Source organism: Salvelinus fontinalis, chromosome 36 (genome assembly GCF_029448725.1).
Source record: "Salvelinus fontinalis isolate EN_2023a chromosome 36, ASM2944872v1, whole genome shotgun sequence".
NCBI lineage: Eukaryota > Metazoa > Chordata > Actinopteri > Salmoniformes > Salmonidae > Salvelinus > Salvelinus fontinalis.
Genome location: NC_074700.1, coordinates 23,298,183 through 23,316,201, shown reverse-complemented (window position 1 = coordinate 23,316,201; position 18,019 = coordinate 23,298,183). Strand labels below are relative to the sequence as shown.

The following is an 18,019-nucleotide window of genomic DNA, read 5'->3' as shown; positions in this document are numbered from 1 at the left end:
GAGAGCTGCATCGGTGAGAGCTTTCATACAGAGCTGCATCGGTGAGAGCTTTCATACAGAGCTGCATCGGTGAGAGCTTTCATACAGAGCTGCATCGGTGAGAGCTTTCATACAGAGCTGCATCGGTGAGAGCTTTCATACAGAGCTGCATCGGTGAGAGCTTTCATAGAGAGCTGCATTGGTGAGAGCTTTCATAGAGAGCTGCATCGGTGAGAGCTTTCATACAGAGCTGCATCAGTGAGAGCTTTCATAGAGAGCTGCATCGGTGAGAGCTTTCATACAGAGCTGCATCGGTGAGAGCTTTCATACAGAGCTGCATCGGTGAGAGCTTTCATACAGAGCTGCATCGGTGAGAGCTTTCATACAGAGCTGCATCGGTGAGAGCTTTTGTACAGAGCTGCATCGGTGAGAGCTTTCTTACAGAGCTGCATCGGTGAGAGCTTTCATACAGAGCTGCATCGGTGAGAGCTTTCATACAGAGCTGCATCGGTGAGAGCTTTCATACAGAGCTGCATCGGTGAGAGCTTTCATAGAGAGCTGCATCGGTGAGAGCTTTCATAGAGAGCTGCATCGGTGAGAGCTTTCATACAGAGCTGCATCAGTGAGAGCTTTCATAGAGAGCTGCATCGGTGAGAGCTTTCATACAGAGCTGCATCGGTGAGAGCTTTCATACAGAGCTGCATCGGTGAGAGCTTTCATACAGAGCTGCATCGGTGAGAGCTTTCATACAGAGCTGCATCGGTGAGAGCTTTTGTACAGAGCTGCATCGGTGAGAGCTTTCTTACAGAGCTGCATCGGTGAGAGCTTTCATACAGAGCTGCATCGGTGAGAGCTTTCTTACAGAGCTGCATCGGTGAGAGCTTTCATACAGAGCTGCATCGGTGAGAGCTTTCATACAGAGCTGCATCAGTGAGAGCTTTCATAGAGAGCTGCATCGGTGAGAGCTTTCATACAGAGCTGCATCGGTGAGAGCTTTCATACAGAGCTGCATCGGTGAGAGCTTTCATACAGAGCTGCATCGGTGAGAGCTTTCATACAGAGCTGCATCGGTGAGAGCTTTCATACAGAGCTGCATCGGTGAGAGCTTTCATACAGAGCTGCATCGGTGAGAGCTTTTGTACAGAGCTGCATCGGTAAGAGCTTTCTTACAGAGCTGCATCGGTGAGAGCTTTCATACAGAGCTGCATCGGTGAGAGCTTTCATATATGCTGCGAACTTGCAACTGGAAGACAGTGATACATTTCATGGTAGAGAGAGAGATTGCGTTTAAACAAACTATTGGTAGTCTAAAGCATGTGGTAACTTGACACATAGATCTATTTACAGATTTCACACAGCTACAGAAACCATTTATGTGGAATTGACAAGGCAACTCAAAGGGACAGGATGTACAAGATGATAACTTGTGTTAACTTAAGATGGTGTTAAAGTTAAGAAATCATAATTCAATGACAAGACATCAACGGTGTCAAAAACAAACCTCATGAATGCAATGCACATTATATTGCCATTCTCTTAAATTATACATTTTACACCGAGTAAGCTCGTTTGTAAGTGACTGTTTCAAAGTTGTATCAAATGTGTTTTCTAAAAGTTTGCTTGGTGTAGAGACAGTACATCTTTATCAAGCTTCAAATGTTTCTGTTCCTGGTTATTTTTCACATTCTTTTTCTAAAATATCTCAAAGCTGACCATACATAGTCACAAAACCCTTGAAGCAGAAGTTCTACACAATCTGTGGCTTCATTGTCAAAATAGGATTATTATATTGCAGCATAAAGAAGGGTTTTTAACCCCCCCCCCCCCCCCCCATCCCATCCTCCACACCAACCCACTACTTCCTCTCTTTGGTTCCACTGTTGCCTCCGAGCAGTACCACTTCCTGTGGGCTCCTGCCCTCCGTGGTAAATAGACAGATGCACATTTTGAGTCATCATTGTGTATATTATTATTATATAAATGAATTATAGTATATCCATGAATATCATCAAAATGAATAACACAAACAAATCAACAATAACTTAAAGATAGACAGCGATATGGCGTAGAAAGTAAACATATTAGTGGGTTAATTTACATGACGTGAAGCCTGGCACACATACTGTGTGTGACTGTGTGAGAGCTGAAGTCTTGCATCTCGCTCATGCCAATATCTGCTTGTGGCAACGCCATTTCACTGAGTTTAAGAAACTTTGTGTGTGCACGCGTGTGTGAGTGTGAGTGCTTGCGTACAGTTACAGTCAAAAGTTTGGACACACCTACTCATTCCAGGGTTTTTCTTTATTTTTACTATTTTCTACATTGTAGAATAATAGTGAAGACATCAGAACTATATGGAATCATGTAGTGACCCAAAAAGTGATAAACAAATCAAAATATATTTTATATTTGAGGTTATTCAAAGTAGCCACTCTTTGCCTTGATGACGGCTTTGCTCATTCTTGGCATTCTCTCAACCAGCTTCATGAGGTAGTCACCTGGAATGCATTTCAATTAACAGGTGTGCCTTGTTAAAAGTTAATTTGTGGAATTTATTTCCTTCTTAATGCGTTTGAGTTGTGTTTTGACAAGGTAGGGGTGGTATACAGAAGATTGCCGTATTTGGTAAAAGACCAAGTCCATATTGTGTGTGGGGAGAGAGAGAGAGAGAGAGAGAGAGAGAGAGAGAGAGAGAGAGAGAGAGAGAGAGAGAGAGAGAGAGAGAGAGAGAGAGAGAGAGAGAGAGAGAGAGAGAGAGAGAGAGAGTGGGAGAGAGAGAGTGATTGAGTGAGTGAGTGAGTGAATGAGTGAGTGAGTGAGTGAGTGAGTGAGTGAGTGAGTGAGTGAGTGAGTGAGTGAGTGAGTGGCTCAGTGAGTGAGTGAGTATTTCCAGATTGAGGTTGTTATCGTTTAAGAAACAGGCCTAGGCCTGTGTGACAGTGTGTGTGTGTGTGTGTGTGTGTGTGTGTGTGTGTGTGTGTGTGTGTGTGTGTGTGTGTGTGTGTGTGTGTGTGTGTGTGTGTGTGTGTGTGTGTGTGTGTGTGTGTGTGTGTGTGTGTGTGTGTGTGTGACAGTGTGTGGGAGTGAGATTGCAGAACAGTAGTTTCTTCTTCAAGTTATAACCACATAGTCAACCGTTGCTTTTGTGAAATGAAACACTGCAAGATAATTACAGATGTTGTGCAAATTACCATAACATACATATCAGTCCCATGTCAATAATAACCCTGCACTGTGACCAAATATTCCTATCTTTGACCACTATGAGTGGTTGATTATTTTGGGATTCTTACAAGCAGAGCATAACCTGGTCTCAGATTTGTATGCTTTATAGCCAGCTCCTTTGACTAAACATCAGAGGACCCTGCTAAAGCACAAACTGATAAGGGACCAGAGCTAAGCCGACTGCAGCACCTGTAACTGCTCATCTTCATCATTTTGTGTGAGAAAGCACTTCATTGCATCTTTCGGGCTTTCCCCATGTGTCTTGTCTACAAATCAAAATCTTCAACTTTTCTCTCAGAGAGTTGTAGTTCTTAATCACACACAAGCACACATATATAAACACACAATCACAAGGCAGTCATTTCCAGGGCAGTCAGTTCGAGGAGTTTATCAGTTGCATAACAGCGCTATTGAGGTCAACAGGTTGGGCTAAAAAAAGAGTGCAGGGCGTGAAAATGTGCCAGGCTGTCTTGTGTGAAAAGAGGACAGAAAAGGGGTGTATGCATGTGTAGTTTTCTCTAGGGCAGCTGTGCAGAAAATAGAGAAGTGTGTGTGTGCGTGTGTGTGTGTTTGAGCGTGTGCATGTGTATGTGTGCGTGCATGTGTGTATTAGGCATCTCAATATGTCTGTGGGGTTGAATCTGGCCTTCACTATTTAACTGTTGCTCCCGCCCCCATCTCTCCACTGCTGAGAAAAGATAAGGAAGTCACCAACACACTCTGCAAAGTGCAAAGAACAGACACAGAGGGATACCCGGAACATTGAAACTAGGACAGACTACCACAACTATTCTTATTGTGACATCTAGGCCAAGAAACAAATACTTTAGTAAATTGACATAATTTCTGAACCAAATCGTTGTCAATCTATCAATCAAAATCAAGAGACTATAGCCTGTCAAACAAACTAAGCCATAAAACCCTTCCCCCAACGCCTTGGACATTGATCAGGTGCAGGAGTGAGCTAGAGCGAAGGGGAAAAAACGAATTTGGATTTTATGGTCTTAAGGTAGCTATAAAGGCTTTAGCACCTGGACCATTATTCTGCTAACTGGGGGTCATTACAGCTGGACTATAGGGTAGAAAAGAAAGAGCTAAAGAGACAACACGCTCCACTGGAGTGTGTCCATCCACCAGATAAAAAGGGGGAGAATAATAAGCTGGAGAGAGGAGGACAGGAGGGGTTGGGAGCTAAAAGAAGCGCAGGGAAGAGGGGCGGGACAGGGAGAAGAGACAAAGCTAATAGTTTGAGGATTTTGGAGTTTGAAAATAATGGTTGCGGGGAGATCTCTTTAGCTGCTATTGTTGTGTGACTTTTTCCACCCCAACTAACTTTCTTTTTTGGTTGTGAGGAGATCTATTTTGTGTTTGAGTGCTGAAAAGTCTGAAGGGGGGAGGGGGGGGGGGTTAATTGCTGTAGATTAATGTTGTTTGTATGAATTAATACATTTTCTAAATAGTCTTATTCGTTTTATTACAGGTTGAGTAGCCTATCCACTGTTACTGAAGTGTTGTTTATTGACGCTTGAGGTATAGGCCAGGCCTTTTGGTTTTATTTCAATTGAGCGGCATAAAGCCTGAATAAGTGATACACTTTATCACCATGTCAAATGTCATTTTCAGCTGTCATCAAAACTGTGGAAACGCCAACCGGATGCTTCACATTTATACATTTAGTGAAATAGCTGGCTCATTGTTCTATCTGTGGTAGCAGTATGCAAATGAACGGCTCTATCGCTGATGCGATTCGGTTCCCGACGTTCAGCAAAAAAATCCATTCAAAAAGAGCCATTCGTTCGTCAACGATCCATTACTATTCCCGGTTGGTTCAACGTAATTTCATTGAAACAACGTTGATTCAACCAGTGTGTGCCCAGTGCACTGTTTTCTAGCTGGCACCATCCATCAATCCATCCAAAACGTCACCTTTTTAAACTCCAGTGCCGTCCGCGCTTTGCAGGTCTTACCCGCGCCCCCCTCCTACCTTCCCCATTCTCCCGCTTGACAACAGCGGGGAGAATTGGACCATGTGCCATGAAACGTGCCCACGGCGGGGCTGTGGGAAAGTTCGGGGGAGAGAGAACCCACACATTGTCATGGTAATGTCGGTGGGTCGAGGTGTTGGGGGCGGGAGGCTGTGGTACTTAAAACCTACACGGGGAGAGTACTTTTACCCCTGCTTCTATTCTATTTTCTTTCACTCAGTGTTTCTCCATTCGTTACCTAGCCATTAAAACAGTACAAACGGAGTTCTGTGTGTGGGTAGCCTTCAACTGCCAGAAGTCAAATCTAGCGTCATTTGGTTAATTGCGTGCAGACTGCCCACGGGAGATTAGGACACCGATAGTGTGGACTGTGCAGCTGAGCTATCAATTGGTCTGCTGGTTTGGTGTGCGCTCTGCAGCTCGAGGATGACGGCCTTCAACATGGAAGACGGGGGAAATGCTCCCGAGAAGAATTTTAACGCCAAAGATGAACGAAAGGTAGGCTTGCAATTGTCTTGGCCTATACGCAATAATTTCGATAATAATTTTCGATAACTGGGTAATACATCAAGGTAAGGGTTATGCAGGAATTGTGCAAAGTGCCCCCCCCCCATTAAAATCCTTAATTGCCTGATGCATATCCCACTTCTACATTTAATAAGATGCATTTCTGCAATGTACAGAGACAGTTGGTTCAGTTTGCAGACTTTGCAAAAGGTTTGGCTGCAGGTGTTTGAATTCCCTTCAATATGGTCTAGCTGCAGACTCATCACTTTATTGTGGTATCAAACGGAGTAACATTTCTCATATTTCATTCCAAAACTAAAATTGAGAGCTTGGGACCATAAGGTTTTACCTACAAAAAGAGGATTCTGAGATAATTGGCTTTAAAGTACCAACCCCACATTACCCCAGCTCAATTGATGAATACTTAAACAGAGGCATTAGTTGAAGTGTTGATTTAATTGACAGCTGCGGAAGCCTCTGATAGAGAAGAGGAGGCGGGAGCGAATCAACTGCAGTCTTGAGCAACTGAAGGGGATCATTGTGGACGCCTATAACCTAGATGTGAGTACACCCACACATATGCGTAGACACACAATGAGAATATTTTTGATAAACCACAAAACTTTCATAAAATTTGCATGATCTTGTTCCCTTTCTAACTCTGACTTCTGTTAGCAATCTAAACTGGAGAAGGCTGATGTACTGGAGGTTACTGTCCAACATATGGAGGGTCTACAAAAGGGTCATGGTAAGCACATACAGACACACACCATCACTTTCATCAACGACAGAATATCGTAGCCCACTTTTAATGCAATATTCTTCCATTGTTCCAAGTTCTAATGGAACATACAGAGCTGGTTGTCAATTATATTCCAGTGATGCATGGGCTAATGTAAGCATTGGAACCAATAATATGTATAAACCCTGGATTGCTGATGCAAGGTAATTGCAAATGAGAGGCTTTGAAGCCACCGGCCGCCATATTGGTACTCGGTCTATACTGGAATTCTCCAGTGTATATATAAAAATAAAAAGGGACAAAGTTACTCCTGAATGGCGCAGTGGTCTAAGGCACTGCATCTCCGTGCAAGAGGTGTCACTATAGTTCCTGTTTTGAATCCAGGCTGTATCACATGATTAGGAGTCCCATAGGGAGGTGCACAATTAGCCCAGCATCATCCAGATTTGGCCTGAGTAGGCTGTCATTGTAAATAAGAATTTGTTCTTAAATGACTTGCCTAGTTAAATAAAGGTTACATATATTTTTGTGTATTTAATGAAGCATTTCTTTGTTGTAGTGGGGACAGAAATTGCTACTCTAAAAAAATAAATGTTTATAAATATTTTTGTTTAAATTCAGGTGGCATATCATTTAAGGTGTGTGTATAATCTTTTTTACAACGGAGGAACACTAAAATGGCTGTGGTGGATTCTAAACAGCGTCCCCTGTTGGTAATCTAAGGTTAATACATATAATTGATTGGAACCCTTATAGTGGGTGGGATTATCATGCTTTGTCAATCATTGACTAATGTGTCCCAATAGGGGTCCTTCACTCTACATATCAATGAGCTCCTATTGGGTAAATTCAGGAAACATGTTTGACAGCTCATGACAAACTGGAATTCAAAGCAAGCCAGGGAATGAGATAGAACCCCCTCCACTACCCTGATCACATTCACCAGTTGAGAGCTGATTTATTTTATTTGTTATATAAAGTAATACATTTCATTGACAGATAAATGTGTTCACCCAGCTCACTGCATATTCATTAGTGCATAACACCATCAATATTCTGCATTCCCGACGATATTGTAACTATGCATTGCAGTGGTGGCTGGTGGGAGGAGCTTTAGGAAGCGGGCTCATTTGTAATGGCGGAAATGGAATTGATGGACCGGAGTCAATCATGTGGTGTCCAAGCATTTCGCTACAGTCGCATTAACCTCTGCTAACCATGTGTATGTGACCAATAAAATGTGATATGTATGTTGTGTTTTATACCATTCCATTAATTCCATTCCAGTCGTTACAATGAGCCCGTCCTCCTATAGCTCCTCCGACCAGCCTCTGATGCATTGTAGGTCGTACTAAACCTGACTGAGTTGTTGCTCACCCCTGACTCACTGCTACCCTGTGGTTCTTCTGTATTTAGGTCCCGGCATCTCTGCTGGTCCCAGCGTCGGGTACCAGTCCCGGCAGCGGTACAGCAGTGGATACATCCAGTGTATGCAGGAGGTCCATAACCTGCTCCTGGGCTGTCCAGGCATGGACAAGTCTCTAGGGGCCCAGCTCCTCAATCACCTCCTTAAGTCTCTGCCCCACATCAACTCAGAGACTGGGCCTGGAAACACTGGTGGCAATGGGCCTAATCGGACCCCAACAAGGCCTATCACTGGTGGGGTCAATGGGACCAAGGAGGTGAATAGGACTCTGATAAGGGCCATTGGTAATTGTAACGGTAGTATTGGTTGTGGTGGTAGTAGTAGTAGTAATGGTGCTAGTCCCAATTCTGGCCCTGGATCCCCTCCCCAGTCTCCGCTTTCACTGCCTTCTGGAAGCGTAGGTCTATTCCGACCTCGCCGTTTACAGATGCATCATGCCTCGCCGCCGTTGACCACGCCCACAAGATGCCCCCCGCTCCATGCCCCCCACAGGCGGGTGCATTCTGGGAGAGATGGGAGGGAGCAGCTGCCTGCCTCCTCCCCTTCTAGCCCACCCAACCTCCCCCAGCCAGGGGTGTTTCACCCCGCCCCCCTGCCTCCTTTCTTCGGCCCTGTGGGAGACCCCTCTATGTGGAGGCCTTGGTGAAAAAAGCGGACACACACACACCTTTCATCACTTTAAGACCCCTGAGTGTTTCCTGACCCTGTGATCTGAGTGTAAAAATGCCAATACGGCAGCAGACCACCTAGGGCCTGGAGTTTTTCCCAGTCACCTCATGCTGGTGGTCAGGAAAAACTCAGGGACTCTTTGTTTTTTATCTAATTCCATCTCATGGGATCTCTCAACTCTGTTGTTCCTGGATTGAGTGCAGAAGTCAGGAAATAAAGATCTGGGTGGATCTACAAGTTTCACTTCCTGTAAAAATTGTACCCAATATGTTGTGGTGTGATTGAGAGATGCATCAGCCCTCTAGCAACATGTCTTTAGGGCTCTGCTATATTATGCATTGCCACCAGTTCTATGGTCTCATTTTTCGTTTAAATGCTTCACATTTTTAACATTTTAGACATCAATTATATTAGTTTGTTTATGAGATTGGCCAGAAGTAACCATTGTTTTTACAATTTTGTTTTCTTCCAAGTATTTCACTGGTGTTCATTTTGTTTTCGATGTGTAGAAAATGGTCACAGAATGTGGAATTTGTTTTGTCACACACTGATAAATTGATTTATTAATTAAACAGATTTGCTTAATTGATTCAGATCTAATGTTTGTAATTACAATGAATTGCTTTCTTTGGAAATGTTTTTATTCTTGTATATTACAAGAAGATGGTCTGTTTCATATTGAAACAGCTAAAATGAAGTGTGTGCTGGATCTTTGTTGTTCACAATTGAATAAAACGGTATTAAAACAATAGTAAATGTTAACCATCTTTTTTGTGCTGAAGTTATGAATAGCAAATCATATAAATACCATTATATTGTATAAGTTAAAAATAATATATAAAAATCGGTCTAGACACTAGTCTAGTTCCATGAACGTTCAGCGTAGCACAGGATAGCGTGGCCGAGCGGTCTAAGGCGCTGGATTAAGTCGCCAATCTCTTCGGGGGCAAATCCTACCGCTGTCAGGCCAGTTTTTGACCGCACTTAATTTGACAAGACCGTAGGAATAACCTTTTACCGAACGCCCCATTGCCAACTGCGAATACCAGTTCGTAGTTGAAATATGCTATAAATCATGTATCTTTAATACTTACCGGAAACAGTTGTCACTTGTCGCATAAAATAAATAACTATATATCCGTGATGTCCGCAGTGTACATTCGGAAGCCAAAAATATTTCACCACTAGGTGTCACTGTTGCATTGATAATACATTTGTTAGGAATCCCTGGCTTGTCTGTACGTTCAATGGCATTTTCACCTACTTAAAAACCACTAACTGTTCTCATAAACCAGATTGGTTGATTTATGTTAACTATTAGGTTTATATATATATATATATATATATATATATATATATAGTACATTTACATTTCACATTTAAGTCATTTAGCAGACACTCTTATCCAGAGCGGCTTACAAATTGGTGCATTCACCTTATGATATCCAGTGGAACAGCCACTTTACAATAGTGCATCTAAGTCTTCTAAGGGGGGGGGGGGTTAGAAGGATTACTTTATCCTATCCTAGGTATTCCTTAAAGAGGTGGGGTTTCAGGTGTCTCCGGAAGGTGGTGATTGACTCCGCTGACCTGACGTCGTGAGGGAGTTTGTTCCACCATTGGGGTGCCAGAGCAGCGAACAGTTTTGACTGTGCTGAGCGGGAACTGTACTTCTTCAGTGGTAGGGAGGCGAGCAGGCCAGAGGTGGATGAACGCAGTGCCCTTGTTTGGGTGTAGGGCCTGATCAGAGCCTGAAGGTACGGAGGTGCCGTTCCCCTCACAGCTCCATAGGCAAGCACCATGGTCTTGTAGCGGATGCGAGCTTCAACTGGAAGCCAGTGGAGAGAGCGGAGGAGCGGGGTGACGTGAGAGAACTTGGGAAGGTTGAACACCAGACGGGCTGCGGCGTTCTGGATGAGTTGTAGGGGTTTAATGGCACAGGCAGGGAGCCCAGCCAACAGCGAGTTGCAGTAATCCAGACGGGGGATGACAAGTGCCTGGATTAGGACCTGCGCCGCTTCTTGTGTGAGGCAGGGTCGTACTCTGCGGATGTTGTAGAGTATTAACCTACAGGAACGGGCCACCGCCTTGATGTTAGTTGAGAACGACAGGGTGTTGTCCAGGATCACGCCAAGGTTCTTAGCGCTCTGGGAGGAGGACACAATGGAGTTGTCAACCGTGATGGCGAGATCATGGAACGGGCAGTCCTTCCCCGGGAGGAGGAGCAGCTCCGTCTTGCCGAGGTTCAGCTTGAGGTGGTGATCCGTCATCCACACTGATATGTCTGCCAGACATGCAGAGATGCGGTTCGCCACCTGGTTATCAGAAGGGGGAAAGGAGAAGATTAATTGTGTGTCGTCTGCATAGCAATGATAGGAGAGACCATGTGAGGTTATGACAGAGCCAAGTGACTTGGTGTATAGCGAGAATAGGAGAGGGCCTAAAAACAGAGCCCTGGGGGACACCAGTGTTGAGAGCACGTGGTGAGGAGACAGATTCTCGCCACGCCACCTGGTAGGAGCGACCTGTCAGGTAGGACGCAATCCAAGCGTGGGCCGCGCCGGAGATGCCCAACTCGGAGAGGGTGGAGAGGAGGATCTGATGGTTCACAGTATCAAAGGCAGCCGATAGTTCTAGAAGGATGAGAGCAGAGGAGAGAGAGTTAGCTTTAGCAGTGCGGAGCGCCTCCGTGACACAGAGAAAAGCAGTCTCAGTTGAATGACTAGTCTTGAAACCTGACTGATTTGGATCAAGAAGGTCATTCTGAGAGAGATAGCAGGAGAGCTGGCCAAGGACGGCACGTTCAAGAGTTTTGGAGAGAAAAGAAAGAAGGGATACTGGTCTGTAGTTGTTGACATCGGAGGGATCGAGTGTAGGTTTTTTCAGAAGGGGTGCAACTCTCGCTCTCTTGAAGACGGAAGGGACGTAGCCAGCGGTCAAGGATGAGTTGATGAGCGAGGTGAGGTAAGGGAGAAGGTCTCCAGAAATGGTCTGGAGAAGAGAGGAGGGGATAGGGTCAAGCGGGCAGGTTGTTGGGCGGCCGGCCGTCACAAGACGCGAGATTTCATCTGGGGAGAGAGGGGAGAAAGAGGTCAAAGCACAGGTTAGGGCAGTGTGAGCAGAACCAGCGGTGTCGTTTGACTTAGCAAACGAGGATCGGATGTCGTCAACCTTCTCTTCAAAATGGTTGACGAAGTCATCCGCAGAGAGGGAGGAGGGGGGGGGGGATTCAGGAGGGAGGAGAAGGTGGCAAAGAGCTTCCTAGGGTTAGAGGCAGATGCTTGGAATTTTGAGTGGTAGAAAGTGGCTTTAGCAGCAGAGACAGAAGAGGAAAATGTAGAGAGGAGGGAGTGAAAGGATGCCAGGTCCGCAGGGAGGCGAGTTCTCCTCCATTTCCGCTCGGCTGCCCGGAGCCCTGTTCTGTGAGCTCGCAATGAGTCGTCGAGCCACGGAGCGGGAGGGGAGGACCGAGCCGGCCTGGAGGATAGGGGACATAGAGAGTCAAAGGATGCAGAAAGGGAGGAGAGGAGGGTTGAGGAGGCAGAATCAGGAGATAGGTTGGAGAAGGTTTGAGCAGAGGGAAGAGATGATAGGATGGAAGAGGAGAGAGTAGCGGGGGAGAGAGAGCGAAGGTTTGGACGGCGCGATACCATCCGAGTAGGGGCAGAGTGGGAAGTGTTGGATGAGAGCGAGAGGGAAAAGGATACAAGGTAGTGGTCGGAGACTTGGAGGGGAGTTGCAATGAGATTAGTGGAAGAACAGCATCTAGTAAAGATGAGGTCAAGCGTATTGCCTGCCTTGTGAGTAGGGGGGGAAGGTGAGAGGGTGAGGTCAAAAGAGGAGAGGAGTGGAAAGAGGGAGGCAGAGAGGAATGAGTCAAAGGTAGACGTGGGGAGGTTAAAGTCACCCAGAACTGTGAGAGGTGAGCCATCCTCAGGGAAGGAACTTATCAAGGCCAGTCAAAAGTACCAGTCAAAAGTTTGGACACACCTACTCATTCAAGGGTTTTTCTTTATTTTGACTGTTTGCTACATTGTAGAATAATAGTGAAGACATCAGAACTATGAAATAACACATGGAATCATGTAGTAACCAAAAAAGTGTTTAAACAAATCAAAATATATTTCATATTTTAGATTCTTCAAATAGCCACCCTTTGCCTTGATGACAGCTTTGCACACTCTTGGCATTCTCTCAAACAGCTTCATGAGGTAGTCACCTGGAATGCCTTAAAATTAACAGGTGTGCCCTGTTAAAATAATAATTTTCCTTCTTAATGCGTTTGAGCCAATCAGTTGTGTTGTAAATAAAAAAATAAAAACAAACAATAAATCATGATAAACAAGATGGGTTGAGAGCTACAGTGCCTTCAGAAAGAATTCAGACCCTTGACTTTTTCCACATTTTGTTACGTTACAGGCACATTTTGTTACGTCCCGTTACAAGACGTGTTGCTATGCGTTTTGTTGCCAACCTAACTTTGCTACCTGACAACTTTACGGTTTTTACTTTTTAATTACCGTTTATATTTTTTGTTTTTCTCTCACAACTTTTATTTCATTCAACTTTTTCACTCCGGACGCTTTATCTGGACATGGTTCGTCAGCACCTGCAACAGCCTAAGCTAAGTAGTAACATTAACATGATGCCTTCTAATTGCAGTCGCTGTACTCATAATATACAGGAGAACGATCGCTTTACGGCGAGGATAGCTGTGCTGCAAGCCCAGCTTCAGACGCAATCGTTAGGCAAGGGTAATTTCAGTGTAGGAAAGGATGAAACAGCGTCTGTGCCACCAGTAAGTACAGATAGTAGTATAAATCCCCTCGCACAGTCCCCGCAGCCGGACAACTTTCTCATGGCTTCTGGAGGGAAATGCTGTAGGAACCGGTGTCGCTCATTCAGCCGACAGAAACTTTCAACCAGTTTTCCCCATTAAGCAGCGGGTCGGAGTCTGAGGCCGAGCCTTCTCTTGTCTCTACTCCTCCCGTTACGGGGTCTGAGACGCCGAAGCCTCCCACCATTAGCTCTGACATATTGAAAACCCTAGTCATTGGCGACTCCATTACCCGCAGTATTAGACTTAAAACGAATCTTCCAGCGATCATACACTGTTTACCAGGGGGCAGGGCTACCGACGTTAAGGCTAATCTGAAGATGGTGCTGGCTAAAGCTAAAACTGGCGAGTGTAGAGAGTATAGAGATATTGTTATCCACGTCGGCACCAACGATGTTAGGATGAAACAGTCAGAGGTCACCAAGCGCAATATAGATTCATCGTGTAAATCAGCTAGAAAGATGTGTCGGTATCGAGTAATTGTCTCTGGCCCCCTCCCAATTCATTAACTTCTTTGACGAAATGATCATGATCATTAGAAAGCAAATTACGGACTCCTCTTTAAATCTGCATATTCCTCCAAAGCTCAGCTGTCCTGAGTCTGCACAACTCTGCCAGGACCTAGGATCAAGAGAGACACTCAAGTGTTTTAGTACTATATCTCTTGACACAATGATGAAAATAATCATGGCCTCTAAACATTCAAGCTGCATACTGGACCCTATTCCAACTAAACTACTTAAAGAGCTGCTTCCTGTGCTTGGCCCTCCTATGTTGAACATAATAAACGGCTCTCTATCCACCGGATGTGTACCAAACTCACTAAAAGGGGCAGTAATAAAGCCTCTCTTGAAAAATCCAAACCTTGACCCAGAAAATATAAAAAACTATCGGCCGATATTGAATCTTCCATTCCTCTCAAATAAAATTGAAAAAGCTGTTGCACAGCAACTCACTGCCTTCCTGAAGACAAGCAATGTATACGAAATGCTTCAGTCTGGTTTTAGACCCCATCATAGCACTGAGACTGCACTTGTGAAGGTGGTAAATTACCTTTTAATGGCGTCAGACCAAGGCTCTGCATCTGTCCTCGTGCTACTAGACCTTAGTGCTGCCTTTGATACCATCGATCACCACATTCTTTTGGAGAGATTGGAAACCCAAATTGGGCTACACGGACAAGTTCTGGCCTGGTTTAGATCTTATCTGTCGGAAAGATATCAGTTTGTCTCTGTGGATGGTTTGTCCTCTGACAAATCAACTGTACATTTCGGTGTTCCTCGAGGTTCCGTTTTAGGACCACTATTGTTTTCACTATATATTTCACCTCTTGGGGATGTCATTCGAAAACATAATGTTAACTTTCACTGCTATGCGGATGACACACAATTTCAATGAAACATGGTGAAGCCCCAAAATTGCCCTCGCTAGAAGCCTGTGTTTCAGACATAAGGAAGTGGATGGCTGAAAACGTTCTACTTTTAAACTCGGACAAAACAGAGATATTTGTTCTAGGTCCCAAGAAACAAAGACATCTTCTGTTGAATCTGACAATTCATCTTGATGGTTGTACAGTCGTCTCAAATAAAACTGTGAAGGACCTCGGCGTTACTCTGGACCCTGATCTCTCTTTTGACGAACATATCAAGACTGTTTCAAGGACAGCTTTTTTCCATCTACGTAACATTGCAAAAATCAGAAACTTTCTGTCTGTCCAAAAATTATGCAGAAAAATTAATCCATGCTTTTGTTACTTCTAGGTTAGACTACTGCAATGCTCTACTTTCCGGCTACCCGGATAAAGCACTAAATAAGCTTCAGTTAGTGCTAAATACGGCTGCTAGAATCCTGACTAGAACCAAAAAAATGTATCATATTACTCCAGTGCTAGCCTCCCTACACTGGCTTCCTGTTAAGGCAAGGGCTGATTTCAAGGTTTTACTGCTAACCTACAAAGCATTACATGGGCTTGCTCCTACCTATCTTTCTGAGTTGGTCCTGCCGTACATACCTACACGCACACTACGGTCACAAGACGCAGGCCTCCTAATTGTCTCTAGAATTTCTAAGCAAACAGCTGGAGGCAGGGCTTTCTCCTATAGATCTCCATTTTTATGGAATGGTCTGCCTACCCATGTGAGAGACGCAGACTCGGTCTCAACCTTTAAGTCTTTACTGAAGACTCATCTCCTCAGTGGGTCATATGATTGAGTGTAGTCTGGCCCAGGAGTGTGAAGGTGAACGGAAAGGCTCTGGAGCAACGAACCGCCCTTGCTGTCTCTGCCTGGCCGGTTCCCCTCTCTCCACTGGGATTCTCTGCCTCTAACCCTATTAGAGGGGCTGAGTCACTGGCTTACTGGTGCTCTTTCATGCTGTCCCTAGGAGGGGTGGGTCACTTGAGTGGGTTGAGTCACTGACGTGATCTTCCTGTCTGGGTTGGCGCCCCCCCTTGGGTTGTGCCGTGGCGGAGATCTTTGTGGGCTATACTCGGCCTTGTCTCAGGATGGTTGAAGATATCCCTCTAGTGGTGTGGGGGCTGTGCTTTGGCAAAGTGGGTGGGGTTATATCCTTCGTGTTTGGCCCTGTCCGGGGGTATCATCGGATGAGGCCACAGTGTCTCCTGACCCCTCCTGTCTCAGCCTCTAGTATTTATGCTGCAGTAGTTTATGTGTCGGGGGGCTAGGGTCAGTTTGTTATATCTGGAGTACTTCTCCTGTCTTATCCGGTGTCCTGTGTGAATTTAAGTATGCTCTCTGGAGTTCTCTCTTTCTGTCTTTCTTTCTCTCTCTCGGAGGACCTGAGCCATGCCTCAGGATTACCTGGCATGATGACTCCTTGCTGTCCCCAGTCCACGTGGCCGTGCTGCTGCTCCAGTTTCAACTGTTCTGCCTGCGGCTATGGAACCCTGACCTGTTCACCGGACGTGCTACCTGTCCCAGACCTGCTGTTTTCAACTCTCTAGAGACCGCAGGAGCGGTAGAGATACTCTTGATGATCGGCTATGAAAAGCCAACTGACATTTACTCCTGACAACTACTGTGATTATTATTATTTGACCATGTTGGTCATTTATGAACATTTGAACATCTTGGCCATGTTCTGTTATAATCTCCACCCGGCACAGCCAGAAGAGGACTGGCCACCCCTCATAGCCTGGTTCCTCTCTAGGTTTCTTCCTAGGTTTTGGCCTTTCTAGGGAGTTTTTCCAAGCCACCGTGCTTCTACACCTGCATTGCTTGCTGTTTGGGGTTTTAGGCTGGGTTTCTGTACAGCACTTTGAGATATCAGCTGATGTAAGAAGGGCTATATAAATACATTTGATTTGATTTGATTTGGTATTGTTAACAAACACGCCCCCATAAAGAATTTGTTAATTAAAAACCGGTTCAGCCCCTTGTTCGACCGTGATCTTGAGTTACTCCACCTCAGGAATTGCATTTGGGTTCGGCACACGCATACTCAGGCTGACTGGCTCTCGTTCAGGCAAATGAGAAATAAATTCACTCAGGCTCGCCGGAAGGCCAAAGTTAGTTACTTTAAGGAGCAGTTCTCTCTCAGTGGGTCTAACCCCAAGAAGTTCTGGAAAGAGATAAAGACCTGAAGAATAAACCCTCCTCTTCACAGCCACCCATGTCCCTTAATGTTGATTATGTGGTTGTTACTGACAAGAAGCACATGGCTGAACTTTTTAATCACCACTTCATTAAGTCAGGATTCCTATTTGACTCAGCCATGCCTGCTGCCCGTCCAACATTTCCTCATCTCCCACCTCTTCTAATATGACTAGCCCCGATGCTTCTCCCTCTTTTTCCACTGCCCTGCTACAAAGTTTCTCCCTGCTGGCGGTCACTGAGTCCAAGGTGCTAGAGGAGCTCCTGAAACTTGATCCCAAAAAAACATCTGGGTCAGATGGTTTAGACCCTTTCTTCTTTAAGGTCGCTGCCCCTATCATCGCCAAGCCTATTGCTGACTGTTTTAACCTGTCTCTCCTCTCTGGGGAGGTTCCCATTGCTTGGAAGTCAGGCACAGTTCATCCTTTATTTAAAGGGGGAGATCAAGCTGGTCCTAAATGTTACAGGCCTATTTCTATTTTGCCCTGTTTATCAAAAGTGCTGGAAAAATTTGTCAATAATCAACTGACTGGCTTTCTTGAGGTCTATAGTATTCTCTCTGGTATGCAATCTGGTTTCCGCTCAGGTTATGGATGTGTCACTACAACCTTAAAGGTTCTCAATGATATCACCATTGCCCATGATCCTAAGCAATGTTGTGCTGATATTTTTATTGACTTGGCCGACGCATTTGATACGGTAGACCATTCCATTCTTGTGGGCTGACTAAGGAGTATTGGTGTCTCAGGGGTCTTTGGTCTGGTTTGCTAACTACCTCTCTCAAAGAGTGCAGTTTATGAAGTCAAAACATCTGCTGTCTCAGCCACTGCCTGTCACCAAGGGAGTACCACAAGGCTCGATACTAGGCCCCATGCTCTTCTCAATTTACATCAACAACATAGCTCAGGCAGTAGAAAGCTCTCTCATCCATTTATATGCAGATGACACAGTCTCATACTCAGCTGGTCCCTCCCCGGATTGTGTGTTAAATGCTCTACAACAAAGCTCTGTTAGTGTCCAACAAGCTTTCTCTACTCT

The 18,019-nt window shown here is 45.1% G+C and overlaps 1 protein-coding gene across 1 annotated transcript; it reads left to right on the top strand.

Annotated features, from left to right (window-relative positions):
* The first annotated feature begins 5,060 nt into the window (after positions 1–5,060).
* Positions 5,061–9,283, top strand: LOC129835441 (transcription factor HES-4-like). Its single transcript, XM_055901081.1, has 5 exons — positions 5,061–5,303; positions 5,522–5,687; positions 6,162–6,257; positions 6,372–6,444; positions 7,855–9,283. The coding sequence occupies exons 2-5, from the start codon at positions 5,616–5,618 to the stop codon at positions 8,508–8,510; spliced, it is 897 nt and encodes a 298-aa protein (XP_055757056.1). The 5' UTR covers positions 5,061–5,303; positions 5,522–5,615; the 3' UTR covers positions 8,511–9,283.
* Positions 9,284–18,019: the final 8,736 nt, after the last annotated feature.